The following is a 21,483-nucleotide window of genomic DNA, read 5'->3' as shown; positions in this document are numbered from 1 at the left end:
ACACATTCTCATGTTCACTCAACACTTCTTGCAAAGTCAACTGTTTGCCCTCATCTATTTGATTTACTGCTCCCCAGTCTAATTTAAGTTCTTTTATCCAGCCCCGACCTAACAGGTTTGGTCCGGTACCCGATACTATAACTACAGGTAGCTGTTCCACTGTGTCCCTGTGTTGCACAGTTACATTAGCTGTACCTAATGTCGCTACTCGTTCACCTGTATATGTTTTAAGATGCAGGGAGCAAGGCTTTAACCCTGGAACTTTTGCACGGTTCCACAATTTTGAGTACTCTGCCTTGTTCATTATGGTCACACTGCACCCTGTATCCACTTCAAAGTTCACCTTAGAGTCATTTACTGTCAGTTTCAATGTGATAGGAGCCACTTTTTGAATGTTCTCTAACATGCTATACATTATGAACATGTCCTCTTCTTCCTCAGCTTCCCCGCTGATGTGGTGTGCTCCATGTTTTTTCACTGCTCTTCCTTGGTTTTGCTTTCCTTCCCCTTTTGGTTTGGATTCCTCCACAGGTGATTTTGCCCTGCATGCTCATTTTATGTGTCCTTGTTTCCCACACTTGTAGCACTTTTCCTCCAGAAACCGGCATTCACTCGCCAGGTGATCGCCCTTGCATCTATAACATGCCTTCACATGCTCACGTTGTGGTTTCTGACGCATGTTCAACTTGTGCACAACAACCTGACCTGCAACTTGCTTAGCATTAGCCCTGTCTGAACCCTGTATTTCTTTTACATCTCGGTTCGCTGTCTCTATGGCTTGAGCAAGTTCCAATGCTTTTTCATAAGTAAGCCCAGTCTCGGATAACAATCTACGCTGCATTCGGTCGTCCATAATTCTGCAAACAAGCCTAGCTCGCAGCATTTCCTTCAGGTTGTTCCCATAATTGCAATCTTGTGCTAATTTACGCAACACCGCTACATACAGGAAACTTTGGTTTATCCGGAGGTTAACTGTCCGGAATGCTCGAGCCACCGGCAAAAATCAGGAGCCGTTTCGTTAGTTTTTTTTTCTTTTCGTTGCTTTTTTTTCACCAGTCAGGCTCTGCAAGGTCTCGCTGAAGCTGTTGCTAAGCTACAGAGACGCTTGCAAGGTACGGCCGACTGTTTAGAAGCTGTTGCTACAGGGTTTGTTGCCAGATACGGAGCTCAAAATCTCCGTATGTTTCAACATTAGCGCTGGTTTGTCCGGCAGTTTTGATGGGACGGCAACAGCTCGGTCCCGTCGGTGCCGGATAGCACAAAGTTTCCTGTAGTCCATTACACTCTCTTCCTCTTTTCTGTTCCTTGAATTAAACTTGAACCGCTGTACAATCTCACTAGGCTTAGGGTTGAAATGTTCTTTTAGCAAGGCCACTAATTCAACAAACGATTTGTCTCCAGGCTTTTCAGGACTGAGCAGATTCTTCATCAAACTGTAGGTTTGGCTTCCCACTGAACTAAGCAGAATGGCTTTCCTTTTTCCGGCATCATTTATTTCATTTGCTGTGAAAAAATAACCCAACACTTCACAGTATTCCTCCCAGGTTTGTGCTTGAATATCAAAAGCGGAGACCGTTCCTACCGTGGCAGCCATGCTTCCGTCCAATTTGCAGCTAACTTTAGCTCGTGAGTTTGTTCTTTAAAAGTCCCGGCAGACTTCTCTTCTTTATTCAAGGTCCTATTTACCTCATCGCCAAATGTGATAAATCCATGTAGTGGAACACAAACTTGAAGAGGCGATATCTTAGAATTAGCACGAGTACTTTATTAAACAACTGTGTAGCAAACATACAGCCTGCATCCTGCATCCTGGCATTCCACCTTAGCTGACCTTGACAGGAAGCAAACCCCTGACCTTAACAGGAAGCAAACCCCTGACCTTAGCAGCAGCATTGGCTACAGCACCACCTGGTGGATAACCTTAATCATAACATCCCAGATTACTATACACTGCATTATAATTGGCTTTCCCAGGTAATGTATTACAACCTGTATTTCCAAGCACTACATTATAACCAGTTTTCCCAGGCACTGCATTATAACCAGTTTTCCCAGGCATTGCATTATAACCAGTTTTCCCAGGCACTGCATTATAACCAGTATTCCCAGGCACTGCATTATAACCAGTATTTCCAGGCACTGCATTATAACCAGTATTCCCAGGCACTGCATTATAACCAGTTTTCCCAGGCACTGCATTATAACCAGTATTCCCAAGCACTGCATTATAACCAGCATTCCCAGGCATTGCATTATAACCAGTATTCCCAAGCACTGCATTATAACCAGTATTCCCAAGCACTGCATTATAACCAGTATTCCCAAGCACTGCATTATAACCAGTATTCCCAAGCACTGCATTATAACCAGTATTCCCAGGCACTGCATTATAACCAGTTTTCCCAGGCACTGCATTATAACCAGTATTCCCAAGCACTGCATTATAACCAGTTTTCCCAGGCACTGCATTATAACCAGTATTCCCAGGCACTGCATTATAACCAGTTTTCCCAGGCACTGCATTATAACCAGTTTTCCCAAGCACTGCATTATAACCAGTTTTCCCAGGCACTGCATTATAACCAGTATTCCCAAGCACTGCATTATAACCAGTTTTCCCAAGCACTGCATTATAACCAGTATTCCCAAGCACTGCATTATAACCAGTTTTCCCAAGCACTGCATTATAACCAGTTTTCCCAGGCATTGCATTATAACCAGTATTCCCAAGCACTGCATTATAACCAGTATTCCCAAGCACTGCATTATAACCAGTTTTCCCAAGCACTGCATTATAACCAGTTTTCCCAGGCATTGCATTATAACCAGTATTCCCAAGCACTGCATTATAACCAGTATTCCCAGGCACTGCATTATAACCAGTTTTCCCAGGCACTGCATTATAACCAGTATTCCCAGGCACTGCATTATAACCAGTTTTCCCAAGCACTGCATTATAACCAGTTTTCCCAAGCACTGCATTATAACCAGTTTTCCCAGGCATTGCATTATAACCAGTTTTCCCAGGCACTGCATTATAACCAGTATTCCCAAGCACTGCATTATAACCAGTTTTCCCAAGCACTGCATTATAACCAGTTTTCCCAGGCACTGCATTATAACCAGTTTTCTCAGGCAATACTTACAACTATCTTTCCCAGGTACTATGTCATAAGACACTGTTTACTGTACACATGTAATCTGTAATAACTTCCACCTCTCCAGGAAATAGTAAAGCGAATGCAACATTCAAAAAGTACAATAAATGCCCACGCTCCATCTCACTACTCACGTTAGAGGTTTCTCAACACGACTGCCCGTAGATCCAATAATTTCTCCCAGAGTGACGAAAATCTGACCAAGGAAGTCCTGGAAATAAAATTCATAGCATCAAGTTGTTTAAGTACCAGGATTAATACCAGCAAATGATAATCGTTATCAGTTAAATTATATAACCATCCTCACAATATCAAGTGCCTTATCAAGTGCCTCGTGGCAAATATAATTTCAGATACACTACCCTATAATCTTGCAAAATAGATGTACTAGAATATGATCAGACATATTACAGTATAATAGCAGATATACTATGCTACAATCCTATATCATGGCAGATGAACTACAGTAGAGTACTGAACACTATCAGGCACATTGCACTATAGCACTAGGTATACTACGCGACAGTGCCGAGTGGTATCAGACAATCATTTTTTTCGTATCAGTGTTTATCGGTAGTCTACAGTACTCATAAGCAAAATAACTTTCACTAACAACCAGCGAAACAGATTCAAATCTTGCTCCACAGAGCTGGCTTTGGGTTTTGTACACTCAGTTCCATTCACAATATATTCTTAATAATCTGGGGAGTCAGAGTGGCGGAAAACATCACTATTGCCCTCATGGTTCCCCACCTTTTAGAGCCGATTTTTACAGTGGCATTGGCAGCAGTTTGAGAACCTGAGCCACAAAATAATGCGTGAGGTGGGGGAGGAATCCTTAAGGAAGTAAAGAACAATAAAGAGATGTTAGGGCAGATTTTAGGAGTCCAACCTCGGTGGTGGGCAAAACATTCCAAGGGACAGTATTAATCGGCATTTAGAAAGGCACGGATTTATCAAGGACAGTCAGCATGTTAAGGGAAGGTCGTGTCTGACTAACTTGATTGCATTTTTTGAGGAGGTAACAAGGAGGGTCGATGAGGATAGCGCGTTTGATGTAGCCTACATGGATTTTTAGCAAGGCTTTTGACAAGGTCCCACATGGCAGACTATCAGAAAAGTAAAAGCCCACGGAATCCAAGGGAAAGTGGCAAATTGGATCCAAAATTGGCTCAGTGGCAGGAAGCAAAGGGTAATGGTCAACGGGTGTTTTTGTGACTGGAAGGCTGTTTCTAGTGGGGTCCCTTACTTTTTGTGGTATATTTCAATGATTTAGACTTCAATGTAAGAGGCGTGACTAAGAAGTTTGCAGATGACACAAAAATTGGCTGTGTGGTTGATAATAAGGAAGAAAGCTTATGATCATAGTAGCATAAGGTGTAGATTAGGATCATAGTATATTAAGGTTTAGATTAGCTATGGAAAAGGACAGGGGGCAATCTAGAGTAAAAATACTTAATTGGAGGAAGGCCAATTTCAGTGGGATGAGAACGGATGTGGCCCGGGTAAACTGGAATCAAAGATTGGCAGGCAAAACTGTAGAAAGGCTGGCTGTACTTAAAGTAGATAAGCCACCAGGACCAGATGGGATGCATGCTAGGACGCTGAGGGAAGTGAAGGAAGAAATCCCGGCTGCTAAATTGGGATTACCACCCTGGCAAGGAAGCGAAGCACTATCTCAAATACTGCACTTCCTCTCGGGGCAGTGTCTGGGGCACAAAGCGCGGTAGCGCCAGAGCACTACGCGGCTGCTCCGCATAGCGCTGAAGCATTTCATTGCCCCATCCCTTCCGCTAAAGGGGAGGGCCGCTGCGCACTCTGCGGGCCGTTTGACAGCCTCCACTAGCCCACCAGTGTGGCGTGGGGCCATGGCCACAGCCCGGTACCAAAACGCGGTGCTGGGCTGTGTGATGGCAGCCACGGCACACGCCAAGGGCCGACTTGGAGGTCGGCCAAAACAATAAAATGGCGGTGCGGGGCGCAGCCAGGCTTCCCCTTTAATTACCGCCTCGCGTGCGGAGGTCAGCCCGGTTCGTGACCTGCGAGGCTGTCGCTGACATTGCCGGTGGCAGCTTCGCAGGGCGTAGCCAAATTTCTGCCGCGGGGTGGTAAGGGGCCACGGTGGGGCACTAAGGGGTCACGTCGCTCGGCGATGACGTCATTGCTGGCGGTGCAATGCCACGGGGCACTACCGGCTACCGCCGCCGCTAACCTCCAGCTGAATTTCGCAGGAGGCGTTAGCGGCGTTGCGCCCGGGTGCTAGGGGATTTGCAACCCTTTAGCGCCCCCCCCCCCAGCGCAATCCAACCCAATTTTTCCCCCATATACAGGAAACTTTCTGGTATCCGGCACTGACGGGACCGAGCTGGTGCCGTTAGATCAAAACTGCCGTAGAAACCAGCGCTAATGTTAAAACATTCGGAGCTCAGAGCTCCGTGTGAAGCAACAAACTCTGTTGCTTAGCAACAGCTTCAAAACAGTCGGCGCAGCTTGCAAGCGTCTAGCTGAAGCTGTTGCTTAGCTACAGAGACACTTGCAGAGCCAGGACTGGAGAAAAGAAGTAACGAAAAGAAAAAAAATGATCTGAACCGACTCCTGAATTTTGCCGGTAGATAGAGCTTTCCGGACATTTAACCTCCGGATAAACGAAAGTTTCCTGTAGTACAAAAGCGTGGAAATTATGATGAATCTGTATAAAACACTGGTTCGACCTCAACTGGAGTATTGTGTCCAATTGTGGGCACTGCACTTTAGGAAGGATGTGAAGGCCTTAGAGAGGGTGCAGAAAAGATTTACGAGAATGATTCCAGTTATGAGGGACTTCAGTTACATGGATAGACTGGAGAAGCTGGGGTTGTTCTCCTTAGAGCAGAGAAGATTGAGAGGAGATTTGTTCGAGGTGTTCAAAATCATGAGGGGTCTGGATAGAGTAGATAGAGGGAAACTGTTCCCATTGGTGGAAAGGCCGAGAACCAGAGGACACAGATTTAAGGTGATTGGCAGAAGAACCAAAAGCGACATGAGGAAAAACATTTTTTACTCAGTGAATGGTTAGGATCTGGAATACACTGCCTGAAAGGATGGTGGAGGCAGACTCAATCACACCTTTCAAAAGGGAGTTGGATAAGTACCCGAAGGAAAAACATTTGCAGGGCTACGGGGAAAGGGCGGGGGAGTGGGACTAGCTGAAGTGCTCTTGCAGAGAGCTGGCACGGGCTTGACGGACCGAATGGCCTCCTTCCGTGCTGTAACCATTCTATGATTCTATGAAAGCTGTAGACTGCAGGAAGATATTAATGGACTGGTCAGGTGGGCAGAAAAGTGGCAAGTAGAATTCAATCCGGAGAAGTGTGAGGTAATGCATTTGGGGAGGGCTAACAAGGCAAGGAGGGACCTTGGAGTGCATGTCCACAGATCCCTGAAGGTAGCAGGACAGGTAGATAATGTGGTTAAGAAGGCATACGGGATACTTTCCTTTATTAGCCGAGGCATAGAATGTAAGAGCAGGGAGGTTATGCTAGAGCTGTATAAAACACTAGTTAGGCCACAGCTAGAGTACTGCGTGCAGTTCTGGTCACCACATTACAAAAAACACTAGAGAGGGTGCAGAGGAGATTTACGAGGATGTTGCCAGGACTGGAGAATTTTAGCTATGAGGAAAGATTGGATAGGCTGGGGTTGTTTTCTTTGGAACAGAGGAGACTGAGGGGAGAGTTAATTGAGGTGTATAAAATTATGAAGGGTCCAGATAGAGTGGATACGAGGGACCTATTTCCTTTAGCAGAGAGGTCAATAACCAGGGGGCATAGATTTAAAGTAATTGGTAGGAGGTTTAGAGGGGATTTGAGGAGAACATTTTTCACCCAGAGGGCGGTGGGGGTCTGGAACTCACTGCCTGAAAGGGTGGTAGAGGCAGAAACCCTCATCACATTTAACAAGTACTTGGATATGCACCTGAAGTGTCGTAATCTACAGGGCTACGGACCAAGAGCTGGAAAGTGGGATTAGGCTGGGTAGCTCCTTCTCGGCCGGCACAGATGTGAAGAGCCAAATGGCCTCCTTCTGTGCTGTAGGTTTCTATGATTCTATGATTCCACATGTTCCCCACTGGCAGCACAAACTGGTAAAATCATCTCCACTGTGCCAGCTGCTAAGCCCTGTACTAACAAAACTATAGCAATCTCTGTGCAGAGGCTACACTATTTATCAACTAAGCAAGTCACTTTAAGTCACCTCACTTTATGGTTCCTGTTGTTCACTAATGCCAATTCATTAAACTTATTCAAGAAGGAGTTCAACATATTTCTTAAGGCTAAAGGGATCAAGGGATATGAGGAAAAAGCAGGGACAGGGTTCTGAATTTGGATGATCAGCCATGATCTCATTAAATGGCGGAACAGGCTCAAGGGGCCGAATGGCCTACTCCTGCTCCTATCTTCTATGTTTCTATGTTTCACTTCAGGTACTGCTGGTTTCTAACAAAAAATGGCATATTATCCTCATCTGTATGTTTTAGTAGCTATCTCCTGTCGAAACAGAACAAACACATTGGGCCCAATATTTGCGGGGAGCGGGGGAGAAACCCGGAAATCCCGGGAAGGCTTAGACCTGCCGAATTTAACAGGAAGACCCCATCATCACTTTCTTCAATTCCATTTCCCTGCGGTAGAAGGCAGCAGCCAGGGACTATTGGCGATGGTCCCCAGCAACCGGAAAAGATCGGGGCTTGGTCGGGGGGGGGGGCGGGGGGCTCAGAGTGCAGTAGCGAGGAGGGAGGCAAAGATCAGGGCATGGGCTCAGCGCATGGCAATCGGGAGGGAGGCAAAGATCGCAGGTTGCAGAGTGGGGGGGGGGGGGTCGGGGTAATGAGGAGAGGCTGCTTGAGGGGTCGATGGGGAGCACTCCTGCTCCTTCTGACTCACCAGCAGTGCTCTAAAAAAACACTTACCTGCTTGGTCCGGCTACTCCCGTCTCCATTTAGCTGCCGGGTTTCCTGAGGCTTGAGAAACCCGCCCGGCTAGCGTTAGATTTAAGTCAGGCTCCCAACTGCGCGGTGGGAGCCTGATTTAAATATTATAATGAGGTGCCCAGCCTCTCGCGAGTCGGACACAGACACTCCACACAACACGTCGCCATAAAAATGGTGGCAGGCCTGTGCATGACAGGTTGTGATTTTAAGTTTTCAACCCACTCCCCCCACCCCTGCTCCACCACAACCCTCTGCCGCCCATCGTGGTTAATATCGATTCAATTGACTGTGGAGAATTATTATATTAAATGCTCCTGTATGAGCTGCGATATAAATGATTTGTTTAGTTGGTTACAGCAGAGTGGTCAGATAGAACGTATATTAATACTGGCACTCTGGGAGCATCTGGGAAATTCTCACTGCAGATGGAATCTGATTAATTACAGAAAAACGCAGCTCAGAAAGGAAAGGACTGGCAGTGATATCATTTAATATTTATTTATTATAAATTTGTCTCCCTCAGCCTAGGCTGAGCTTTTCCTGGATGCAAACTGAGGGGCCACGGTAACATTAAGGACATAGAGCAGAAACACCAGGGCATTGAGGGATAGTTATTAATCCCTCAAGTTCTTTTTTTAATGTATGTTTCCCTTCCTCTTTTAGGTTTCTCCTCTTGTACCATGTACCATTCCCTAGTTGACAGACCAGAAGGTAAGGCAGATAATCTGTTCCCAAGTGTCTACTTATGCCAATCAGTAGCTAGCTGTTGGGAAGCTTGTGAGAGCAAATTCAGGAGTGATACCCCAACTCAATTCCTTCCCTCTGAAGATAAGCCTTCACTCTGTCAACATCTTTCCTCAAGAGGCAATGACTAAGGTTGAAATTTCCTGCCTGGTGAGTACAAATCTTCATCTTAACATTTTGAGACACGAGGGGCTGAATTTTCTGGGGTGGTAGCAGGCGAGATTGGTGGCGGGTCGGGTGGGAAAGTTGTTATGTTTGACAGCGGGTCAGGAACCCGCTGTCGTCTCACTCCCACACACCTTTCCCACAGGCGCGTCTGTCATCGTGGAGCCGACCCGACCTGCAGCGGCGGGGGACCCAATTGAAATCATTATGAGGTACTTTACAGGCACATAAGAGCCTTTTTCCCCCTACTTTTTATATTTCCCTGCATGGCCACGGGATTCACGCAGCTCGGGAACCACGTCTGTCAACCTGAGGCGGGAGTTCCGTGGCCATTGTTCCAGCTGATTACTTGACAGCATGGAAAACAAACCAAAATAAAAACATGTTGATTACATCAGCTAACAGATTGATGGAGATTCTGTTCTACTTGAAAAGCTAATAGTAAATGTTAATTCAGAAATTACTGAAGGGATGCAAGTGCTACCCTGGATGGTGAGGGAAATACATTTTTCACTGGCCATTCTCAGCTGTTGCCTTCCAACTCAACAGTAATTGCAGTGAATTGATCTGCACTATAAAAAATGACATATACCATTTAAATAAATTTTTGTGTTGTTTCTGGTCAGGTTTTTCTTACAGCATACTGTGATTGTCCAGTAACAGATTAAATCAAGCCATCAACCGTAACAATTTCATTCTCATCACTCATTCCACTGGTTCAATTTGCTTTCAGTCCCTGAATATGATTCATTTAATTTTTCAGTCTGAGACTTTAGGGTGAATTTCTGTGGAGGTTCTCTCACTTGTCCACTGTTAACTTCATCGGAATAGCTGCAGAAATCCCAGTAACACACTGTAAGCACCGCATACACTGTTTGTCAGGGATTCCGCAGCTCTTCCGCTGAACTTGCATAAGATTGTTAATCCACCGCTTTACAATTACATTTACAATCTGCTTAATTTTATGTATTCCCTCTACACACACATCTTTTATTTGTACCAGTTACTGATACAAAAGTCTATAGATTTGTGACTAAAGCACCAATAACTTCCCAATTAATGTACTTTTTAAATTATATTCTTGATCGAATTTGTAGATGGCATCATATTACTGAATGATAATATCATTTAAATATTTCTTTGTCACTCATATATAACTTTTATTATACAGTAATAATATACTTTGTTAGATTGAACTTAAAATTTAATGTGGCCATGGCCCCCTTTAAGGATCCTGGCTTAAAACACGTCATGAATGACGTCACCAGACCCGCTCCATCTCATTGGGCTGGGTAACGCGTTGGGTGGGCTTAATAGGCCCCATTAAGGTAAGTTCATTTTCTGCAGCGGGATGGAGCCAGCAGTGGGGTCAGGACCCGCCATGGACACCAGCCGCACCAGATCCGCCAAGGTAAGGAAAATTCCGGCCAGAGCTGTTAAGACAATGCCACCTGTAAGCGGCTATTGAGGTTCTTCCTTTGTGTGCCATCTGCAGTATTTGCTGGTGTTTCAAGGTTGACAATCAGGTCAGTGGTGTAGTGCAATGCAGGCTGCAGTGTTTAAGCTACTGACTGTCGATAGATGGGCGAAAATGCACCGTGATTGGCAGTTGGAGCGCTTACAGAGAAACGTGCTTCATTGTAACCATTCGCACATCAGTATTGATGGTAGCCATGAAGTACGGACTGCTTTCTATGTTTTTACCAAATGCACAATAAATTTGCAGGAAAATAGCATGTCATTTTTTGACCTTACAGTTTTGAAGCCATGTGGTGGGATCTATTATGTTGCTAAACTCTTAGTGTGAGGGATTCACTTCAACTCAAGCCCCGAGCATTTGATACAGAGTATCAAGCCTTCCAGATCATTCCATGGCTTTTCCCGAGGTCTAGTGTGTTATGTCCATTGTATGAAAGTGGATGTCACATGCCTTTGGGACGCTCAGCTAGGCTCAGTTGGTAGCCTCTGAGTTCAAAGGTTGTGGGTTCAAGCCTCATTCCAGGATCTGAGCAAATAGTCTAGTTTCTAGTGTAATACTGAAGGCATAGGGGGAGAACTTCGGTGGAGCCGCAAACGGGGTGCCAAGCTCGCCTGGGCGCCGGAATTAGCGCAGCGATCGGAGCAGTTGCGACCGCCGGAAATTCAGCTTGAACACCCCAAGAGGGACACGGGGCGAGGCTCGAGGCGCTCCGTGTCCCTCTTAGGGCGCTGAAACTGAATATCGCAGCGCAACGTGCCGCAGCGCGTCGGTACTGCAGGTCTTCCTCCCATTCTTAAGGGGGAGGGGCCTGCACCAGCGCGATCGGAGATCACGAGTGCCGGCAAAAGAGCCCAGCACCGAGGAGAAGTGCCAGGCTCTCGGAAAACAGTGGGCACTGCCGCGGGGGGGAGATCAGAAGGCCGGGGACGGAGGTGCTGGCAGGCGGCCGCTGAAAAAAACGGCCGCCCCGCACCTCCACCTTAATTTGCGCCACTGCCGCCACAGGTAGGCCCCGTGAACCGGGCACCATTTGCGAACGGCACTACAGAGGCGGGCGCTACCGAATATCGAGATCGGGGTGGTAGCGGGGCGCTGCACACACCGATGACGTCGTCGGTGGCGGCGCAGCGCAACAGGCTAACGCCGCCATTAGCGCCCCAGCTAAATATTGCAGGAGGCGCGGCCAGTGGCGCTAAAGCCACTGAGTGCCCTCTTTAGGCACTAACCGGTGGCGCAGCCCACCGAATTTCTAGGCCATAGTGTATTGCTGAAGGAAGGTTCTGTCCTTTGGATGAGATGCTAAGCCAGTGCCATTTTGCGTGTTCTACTGGTTCAAATGCATATTAAAGATCCAGTGGCACTCATCAAGAAAGAGCAACAACAATAACTACAACAACTTGTATTTATATAGCGCCTTTAACGTAGTAAAACATCCCAAGGAGCTTCACAGGAGCATTATCAAACAAAATTTGACACCGAGCCATATAAGGAGATATTAGGGCAGATTGTTCACAGAGGTAGGTATTAAGGAGCATCTTAAAAGAGGAAAGTAAGGTAGAGAGGAGGAGAGGTTTAGGGAGGAAATTCCAGAACTTAGGGCCTTGGTAGCTGAAGGCACGGCCACCGATGGTGGAGCGATTAAAATCGGGGGTGCTCAAGAGGCCAGAATTCGAGGAGTGCAGATATCTTGGAGTGTTGTGGGGCTGGAGGAGATTACAGAGATAGGGAGGGGCGAGGTCATGGAGGGATTTGAAAACAAGGATGCGAATTTTAAAATCAAGGCATTGCTTAACCAGGAGCCAATGTAGGTCAGCGAGCACAGGGGTGATGAGTGAACGGGACTTGGTGCAAGTTAGGACAAGGGCAGCTGAGTTTTGGATGACCTCAAGTTTACGTAGGGAAGAATGTGGGAGGCCGGCCAGGAGTGCTTTGGAATAGTCAAGACTAGAGGTAACAGAGGCATGGGTGAGGGCTTCAGCAGCAGATGACCTGAGGAAGGGGTGGAGACGAGCAATGCGCCGGAGATGGAAATAGGTGGTCTTAGTGATGGCATAGATATGTGATCAGAAACTCATCTCGGGGTCAAATTTGACACCAAGGTTGTGAACAGCCTGGTTCAGCCTCAGACATTTGCCAGGGAGAGGGATGGAGCCGGTGGCTAGGGAACGGAGTTTGTGGCGGGGACCGAAGACAATGGCTTCGGTCTTCCCAATATTTAGTTGGAGGAAATTTCTGCTTATCCAGTACTGGGTGTCAGACAAGCAGTGTGACAATTTAGAGACAGTGGAGGGGTCGAGAGAGGTGGTGGTGAGGTAGAGCTGGGTGTCGTCAGTGTACATATGGAAACTGACGCTCTGTTTTCGGATGATGTCGCCGAGCGGCAGCACGTAGATGAGAAATAGGAGGAGACCAAGGATAGATCCTTGGAGAACACCAGTGGTAACGGTCCAGGAGCACAGTTCTCCTGGTGTCCTGGCCAATAGTCCTCCCTCAACCAACAGCACTAAAAACAGATTGTCATTTATCTCAATGCGTCTTGCGGGATCGTAATGTGCAAAACTGCTGCCATGTTTGCCTACATAACAACAGTCAATCCACTTCAAAATAATTCACTGAATGTGAAGCAGTTTGAGATGTTTCTGAGGGATGTGATAAGGTGTTATATAAACGCAAGTCTAAATACAAGTAAATATCAAAATCTGATGGTATGAGCACTTTTCCTGCCTTCTCCTATTCTGAATGTATGGTTGAGTGCTGGGCACAGTTAAGCAGGCACCAGTTGCTCTCTGGTCCCTGGTCCATTCTTGTGGGATCGGGACAGTGAGAGTTAACAGGCTATTCACCAGTCCGATCCTGTCCTCATCCATCATTCACACTCACTTTCTAGTGGTGGTGGGGAGTGGAGGATGGTGGGGCAATGTCATAATCAGTAGGAGCGCCAGCTGATTTTCTATTTCCTAACAGCGAGGCACTGGGACCAACTGTAGAAACCCCTTTCACCATGCCAGCTCAGATCAGCTAACACAGCGTAGACTGGTAATTGACTCTGGCACCTTTTGGTCTGTATGCTAACTGCGCTGTGAATACTTTTCAACTGGCACATTCCCAGCAGACCAATTTGTTTATGTAAACTTCGGATCTTCATCTGTAAGTAAGCGACTTGAGCTGAATTTTGCACTGCAACAGATGTATATGCTCCTGTAGCAACCGTTGCAATATAATTGTCAGATTTTACCTTTAGGTTATTCGAGGTTAAATATGATGATATAATTGCACACTCCTTTGAATGCAAACATGTCTTGCAGGTCATGTCATCATGGCAATGTTGCCCTTTTGACAAGAAGGAATTAATTCCATTTTAAAACGATGCTCCAATGTTACTTCAGCTCAGTCTATATTCTGGCTCAAATTGCCTTTTATTAGATTAGAAGGCAGTGAAGTGTTTCATTTCACAGAGAATCTTTTTGATAGATTAAAGGTGCAGCACATTAATGTTCCAATACATTGCACCCTTGAGCGGCTGGATACACATTCACACTAGTTATTGCCATATGCCATGTGCCTGATTTTGGGCAAGTAATCTGGATATAACAGGCTTAGGAATTCCCCAGTTGGGAGGTGGGTGGGGGGGAAATGCTGCCAATCACATGGGACCTATCTCACACGACTCCGCGCTGCTGGTTGCAGAGGCTTGGAAACAGGTGGCCTCCCTGCCCTCTCAACAGGGGGTGCTGCTTGGTACAGACCTCAGGAAAAGGGGGAAAAAATGTCATTTCCTGGAGATCCCTTTTTATAAACTGGGAATGGTGACTGTTAGAGTCCCTCTTCCTCACAGGAGCGGGAGGTGCATTTCCTGTGTATATTTCCATACCTGTTACGAGCACTTTGATTACACTCTAAAGTTCTCCAATAACAATCTGCATCAGGAGAGCTCTCAAACACAGATGTCAAAAACAAGCTGTACTTGCATTAAGTTAAAAACAGATAAAAGCTAAGCTCCAGGAGATTGCTGTTCTGAAATGCTTTCTACCCAAAGATTTCTGTGATGCTATTTAAAGAAAGTATTTATCTGCATCGATCCTGTGCTGAGGAAACAGCTTGAAAAATGCAGACAGTCAAGGATAAAGTAACCCTGAATACAAAATTGGCTAAGGGATAGAAAACAGAGAGTTGTGGTGAATGGCTGTTTTTTGGACTAGAGGGAGGTATACAGTGGCGTTCCCCAAGGTTCAATACTGGGATCGCTGCTGTGTTTGATATACATTAATGACTTGGACTTGGGGGTACAGGGCACAATTTTGAAATTTGCTTATGACACGAAACTTGGAAGTGTAGTAAACAGTGAGAAAGGTAGTAATAGACTTCAAGAAGACACAGACAGACTGGTGGAATGGGTGGACACATGGCAGATGAAATTCAACACAGAGAAGTATGAAGTGATACATTTCGGTAGGAAGAATGAGGAGAGACAATACACACTAAATGGTACAATTTTAAAGGGGGGTGCAAGAACAGAGCGATCTGGGGGTGATTGTGCTCCAATCTTTGAAGGTGGCAGGACAGGTTAACAAAGCAGTTAATAAAGCATATGGGATCCTGGGATTTAGAAAGGCACAGAGTACAAAAGCCAGGAAGTTATGCTAAGCCTATATAAAACATTAGATCGGCACCAGCTGGAGTATTGTGTCCAATTCTGGGCGCCACACTTTAGGAAGGATGTGAAGGCTTTGGAGAGGGTACAGAAGAGATTTACTAGAATGGTTCCAGGGATGAGGGACTACAGTTACTTGGGTAGACTCGAGAAGCTGGGGTTGTTCTCCTTGGAGCAGAGAAGGCTAAGAGGAGATTTGATAGAGGTGTTTAAAATCATGAAGGGTTTAGATAGAGTAAATAAAGAGAAACTATAGTAATCTGGGATGTTATGATTAAGGTTATCCACCAGGTGGTGCTGTAGCCAATGCTGCTACTAAGGTCAGAGGTTTGCTTCCTGTTAAGGTCAGAGGTTTGCTTCCTGTATAGGTCAGCACAAGGTGGAATGCCAGGATGCTAATGCAGGCTGTCTGTAAATGTGTTTCCCAGTTGTTAATAAAGTACTCGTGTTAATTCTAACATCTAGCCTCTTTGAGTTCCTTGTTCCACTTTCTGGATTTATCACAAAAACTGTTTCCAGTGGCTGAAGGGTCGATAACCAGAGGGCACAGATTTAAGGTGATTGGCAAAAGAACCAGAGGCGACATGAGGGAAAACTTTTTTACGCAACGAGTGGTTAGGATTTGGGATGCGCTGCCTGATAGGGCGGTGGATACAGATTCAATAGCAGCCTTCAAAAGGGAATTAGATAATTACTTGAAGGAGAAAAAATTGCAGGGATATGGGGAAAGAGCGGGGGAGTGGGACTAACTGGATTGCTCTTCGAAAGAGCCTGCGCAGACTCGATGGGCTGAATGGCCTCCTTCTGTGTTGTACTAGTCTATGATTCTATGAACTCCGTGCCTTTCCGAGAAACCCCAATGAGACTGAATTAGAATATTTACCAGATTTCACTCGATAAATGAACAAACTTGCATTTATATATCTAATCACATCCTCAGGATGCCCCAACCATTTTACAGCCAATGGTTTACTTTGAAAGTGCAGTTACTGTTGTTATGTAGGCAAACACAGCAGTCATTAGACACAGCAAGGTCCCACAAATAGCAAATGAGATAAATAACCAGATAATCTGTTTTTGGTGGTGATGGTCGAGCTTCGGTAACAGGAGAATGCTGTGCTCATCTATGAATAGTCCCATGGTATCTTTTACATCCATCCGAACAGCCTACAGTATGGGCTACAGTTTAATATCTCATCTGAAAACCAGCACCTCTAACAATGCAGCACTCCCTCAGTGCTGCACTGAAGTGTCAGCCTAGATTATGTGCTGAAAGCCTGGAGTGCGGTTTGAGCTTCTGACTCAGAGGCAAGTGTTATATCAGCTAGCACTTGGCGATGCAAACATCAATACATTTGAAATTTAGATACTTCAGAACTGCCCGCACTTTTCCCCATACATGCTGTGAAGCTTTTGTTGAAACAGGAATTTTTCCAATTCTCCATAAGTATTTAAATTTTAGGTGCTTGCATAAAACCAGTAAATATATCAGTCAGCAGAGTATTTCAAAGTACATTGACGTATTAGTGAATAACTGACTCTGTCCCCATCATTATGGACAAGTACCTGATGCCACATAAAGAGCCTGATTGAAATTCACCACGGGCAAAATTCACTGCACACTAAGGTTTGAAGACGGCACACTTACATTACCCGGGGTTTGCAACTGTTGCTCTTCTTACTGTTTAAAGCTGACACACTGCCACTGTTCACTACATGTTAACACACTCGCAGGGTGCAATGCACACTGGGGTTTGGGGCTGACACACTCACAGACCTCACTGCACACTGGTGGTTGGGGCTGACACACTCACAGACCTCACTGCACACTGGGGTTTGGGGCTGACACACTCACAGACCACACTGCACACTGGGGTTTGGGGCTGACACACTCACAGACCTCACTGCACATTGGTGGTTGGGGCTGACTCACTCACAGACCTCACTGCACATTGGTGGTTGGGGCTGACACACTCACAGACCACACTGCACACTGGGGTTTGGGGCTGACACACTCACAGACCTCACTGCACACTGGTGGTTGGGGCTGACACACTCACAGACCTCACTGCACACTGGGGTTTGGGGCTGACACACTCACAGACCACACTGCACACTGGGGTTTGGGGCTGACACACTCACAGACCTCACTGCACATTGGTGGTTGGGGCTGACTCACTCACAGACCTCACTGCACACTGGGGTTTGGGGCTGACACACTCACAGACCTCACTGCACACTGGGGTTTGGGGCTGACACACTCACAGACCTCACTGCACACTGGTGGTTGGGGCTGACACACTCACAGACCTCACTGCACACTGGTGGTTGGGGCTGACACACTCACAGACCTCAATGCACATTGGTGGTTGGGGCCGACACACTCACAGACCTCACTGCACACTGGTGGTTGGGGCTGACTCACTCACAGACCTCACTGCACACTGGGGTTTGGGGCTGACACACTCACAGACCTCACTGCACACTGGTGGTTGGGGCTGACACACTCACAGACCTCACTGCACACTGGGGTTTGGGGCTGACACACTCACAGACCTCACTGCACACTGGGGTTTGGGGCCGACACACTCACAGACCTCACTGCACACTGGGGTTTGGGGCTGACACACTCACAGACCTCACTGCACACTGGTGGTTGGGGCTGACACACTCACAGACCTCACTGCACACTGGGGTTTGGGGCTGACACACTCACAGGCCTCACTGCACACTGGGGTTTGGGGCCGACACACTCACAGACCTCACTGCACACTGGTGGTTGGGGCTGACACACTCACAGACCTCACTGCACACTGGTGGTTGGGGCTGACACACTCACAGACCTCAATGCACATTGGTGGTTGGGGCCAACACACTCACAGACCTCACTGCACACTGGTGGTTGGGGCTGACACACTCACAGACCTCACTGCACACTGGTGGTTGGGGCTGACACACTCACAGACCTCACTGCACACTGGTGGTTGGGGCTGACACACTTACAGACCTCAATGCGCATTGGTGGTTGGGGCTGACACACTCACAGACCTCACTGCACACTGGGGTTTGGGGCTGACACACTCACAGACCTCACTGCACACTGGGGTTTGGGGCTGACACACTCACAGACCTCACTGCACACTGGGGTTTGAGGCTGACACACTCACAGACCTCACTGCACACTGGGGTTTGGGGCTGACACACTCACAGACCTCACTGCACATTGGTGGTTGGGGCTGACACACTCACAGACCTCACTGCACACTGGGGTTTGGGGCTGACACACTCACAGACCTCACTGCACACTGGTGGTTGGGGCTGACACACTCACAGACCTCACTGCACACTGGGGTTTGGGGCTGACACACTCACAGACCACACTGCACACTGGGGTTTGGGGCTGACACACTCACAGACCTCACTGCACATTGGTGGTTGGGGCTGACTCACTCACAGACCTCACTGCACATTGGTGGTTGGGGCTGACACACTCACAGACCACACTGCACACTGGGGTTTGGGGCTGACACACTCACAGACCTCACTGCACACTGGTGGTTGGGGCTGACACACTCACAGACCTCACTGCACACTGGGGTTTGGGGCTGACACACTCACAGACCACACTGCACACTGGGGTTTGGGGCTGACACACTCACAGACCTCACTGCACATTGGTGGTTGGGGCTGACTCACTCACAGACCTCACTGCACACTGGGGTTTGGGGCTGACACACTCACAGACCTCACTGCACACTGGGGTTTGGGGCTGACACACTCACAGACCTCACTGCACACTGGTGGTTGGGGCTGACACACTCACAGACCTCACTGCACACTGGTGGTTGGGGCTGACACACTCACAGACCTCAATGCACATTGGTGGTTGGGGCCGACACACTCACAGACCTCACTGCACACTGGTGGTTGGGGCTGACTCACTCACAGACCTCACTGCACACTGGGGTTTGGGGCTGACACACTCACAGACCTCACTGCACACTGGTGGTTGGGGCTGACACACTCACAGACCTCACTGCACACTGGGGTTTGGGGCTGACACACTCACAGACCTCACTGCACACTGGGGTTTGGGGCCGACACACTCACAGACCTCACTGCACACTGGGGTTTGGGGCTGACACACTCACAGACCTCACTGCACACTGGTGGTTGGGGCTGACACACTCACAGACCTCACTGCACACTGGGGTTTGGGGCTGACACACTCACAGGCCTCACTGCACACTGGGGTTTGGGGCCGACACACTCACAGACCTCACTGCACACTGGTGGTTGGGGCTGACACACTCACAGACCTCACTGCACACTGGTGGTTGGGGCTGACACACTCACAGACCTCAATGCACATTGGTGGTTGGGGCCAACACACTCACAGACCTCACTGCACACTGGTGGTTGGGGCTGACACACTCACAGACCTCACTGCACACTGGTGGTTGGGGCTGACACACTCACAGACCTCACTGCACACTGGTGGTTGGGGCTGACACACTTACAGACCTCAATGCGCATTGGTGGTTGGGGCTGACACACTCACAGACCTCACTGCACACTGGGGTTTGGGGCTGACACACTCACAGACCTCACTGCACACTGGGGTTTGGGGCTGACACACTCACAGACCTCACTGCACACTGGGGTTTGAGGCTGACACACTCACAGACCTCACTGCACACTGGGGTTTGGGGCTGACACACTCACAGACCTCACTGCACATTGGTGGTTGGGGCTGACACACTCACAGACCTCACTGCACACTGGGGTTTGGGGCTGACACACTCACAGACCTCACTGCACACTGGTGGTTGGGGCTGACACACTCACAGACCTCACTGCACACTGGGGTTTGGGGCTGACATATTTATGCTCACGGCTCAACGCATGCTGGCAAAGCAGGCTACACACAGGGGTTTGTAACTGGCACACCCTCAGTGGGTAGATCTGAGACAATTTGTAGACTTTGTAGCACAGCATGTTGGAGGCAGTTCAGAGACGATTCACTAGGTTAATTCCAGAGATGAGGGGGTTTGACTTATGAGGAAAGGTTGAGCAGGCTGGACCTACACTCATTCGAATTTAGAAGAATGAGAGGTGATCTTATCGAAACATATGAGATACTGAGGGGGCTCGACAAGGTAGATGCAGAGAGGATGTTTCCCCTCATGGGGAAATCTAGAACTCGGGGGCACAGTCTCAGAATAAAGGGTCGCCCTTTTAGAACTGAGATGAGGAGGAATTTCTTCTCTCAGAGGGTCGTAAATCTGTGGAATTCTCTGCCCCAGAGAGCTGTGGAGGCTGGGTCATTAAACACATTTAAAATGGAGATAGGCAAATTTTTGCAAGATAAGGGAGTGAAGGGTTATGGGGAGCAGGCGGGGAAGTGGCTTTGAGCCCAAGATCAGCCATGATCTTATTGAATGGCAGAGCAGGCTCGAGGGGCCAAGTGGCCTATTCCTGCTCCTAGTTCTTATGTTCTTATGTATGGAGCACCCGTAAGCTGTCCTATCCCATTTCTTTTTATGATCTTTTTTGTAACTATAATAGGCTAAATAATAGATTCTCACCTTCTGTTTGTCCAATACAGGAAGACAAGGAATGGCATTAAAAGAAGAAAGAGAGAATGTTAGTGGGGCATAGTGTTTGAAATTATAATAGTGTTATTTCATATACAATTACACCATTATCTAACAGCAAATAGAAGATCTGCCGGCTGTGAAAGGATAATATGGCAAAAAGGATAACTCTTGCAACAATGCAACGAACAGTGAGTCCTGAGCAGCTGCATGACTGTTGATATCTATGGTTGTCAGACTGCTGGCCAACAGCTATTCCAGCCTTGACTTTAATCTAACGCACCCGGCGAGAATGGGACGTGTTCAGGTCAGATGCCCGATTTACACTCCATTCAAGTCAATGTTCTCAAGGGTGAGTTGGGTTAAAATCAGGGCTTCTGTTTCTAATATTTGTATTTTCAATTTTGTTCAATTCAGTAATGGTGCCTGACGTAAGAAAACTACTAGGCACTTGGTCTAAGCGTTAAACATGGAGGTCTAGTTGTGTCCTTCACTAGTTCCTGTTAAGAATGTCCTGCGCAAGCTGGGCCCGTGCCCGAGTATTTATACTTTCCCTGGACAGCGCCACCCGCAGGCCGCTCAGTAGTATTTAAGAAGTCTTTCTTTCATGAATGACTGATTCATGTCAGTGACCGTGAAACTATCGGATTGTTGTAAAAACCCATCTGGTTCGCTAATGTTCTTTAGGGAAGGAAACTTATGCCTATATGTGACTCCAG

The 21,483-nt window shown here is 47.5% G+C and overlaps 1 protein-coding gene across 1 annotated transcript in view; it reads right to left on the bottom strand.

Moving 5' to 3' along the window:
• The window catches only part of LOC147111237 (copine-8-like), an 818,429-nt gene that overhangs the window by 388,672 nt on the left and 408,274 nt on the right, over positions 1-21,483 (bottom strand). Inside the window, exon 6 of the mRNA XM_086001948.1 lies at positions 3,293-3,369. Coding sequence (XP_085858074.1) covers positions 3,293-3,369 — 77 coding nt within the window. The remainder of the gene's footprint in view (positions 1-3,292; positions 3,370-21,483) is intronic.

Source organism: Somniosus microcephalus, chromosome 11 (genome assembly GCF_052327205.1).
Source record: "Somniosus microcephalus isolate GS21.2 chromosome 11, FLI_Smic_1.0, whole genome shotgun sequence".
Classification (NCBI taxonomy): Eukaryota; Metazoa; Chordata; class Chondrichthyes; order Squaliformes; family Somniosidae; genus Somniosus; species Somniosus microcephalus.
This window is presented reverse-complemented; position numbering and strand designations above follow the sequence as displayed.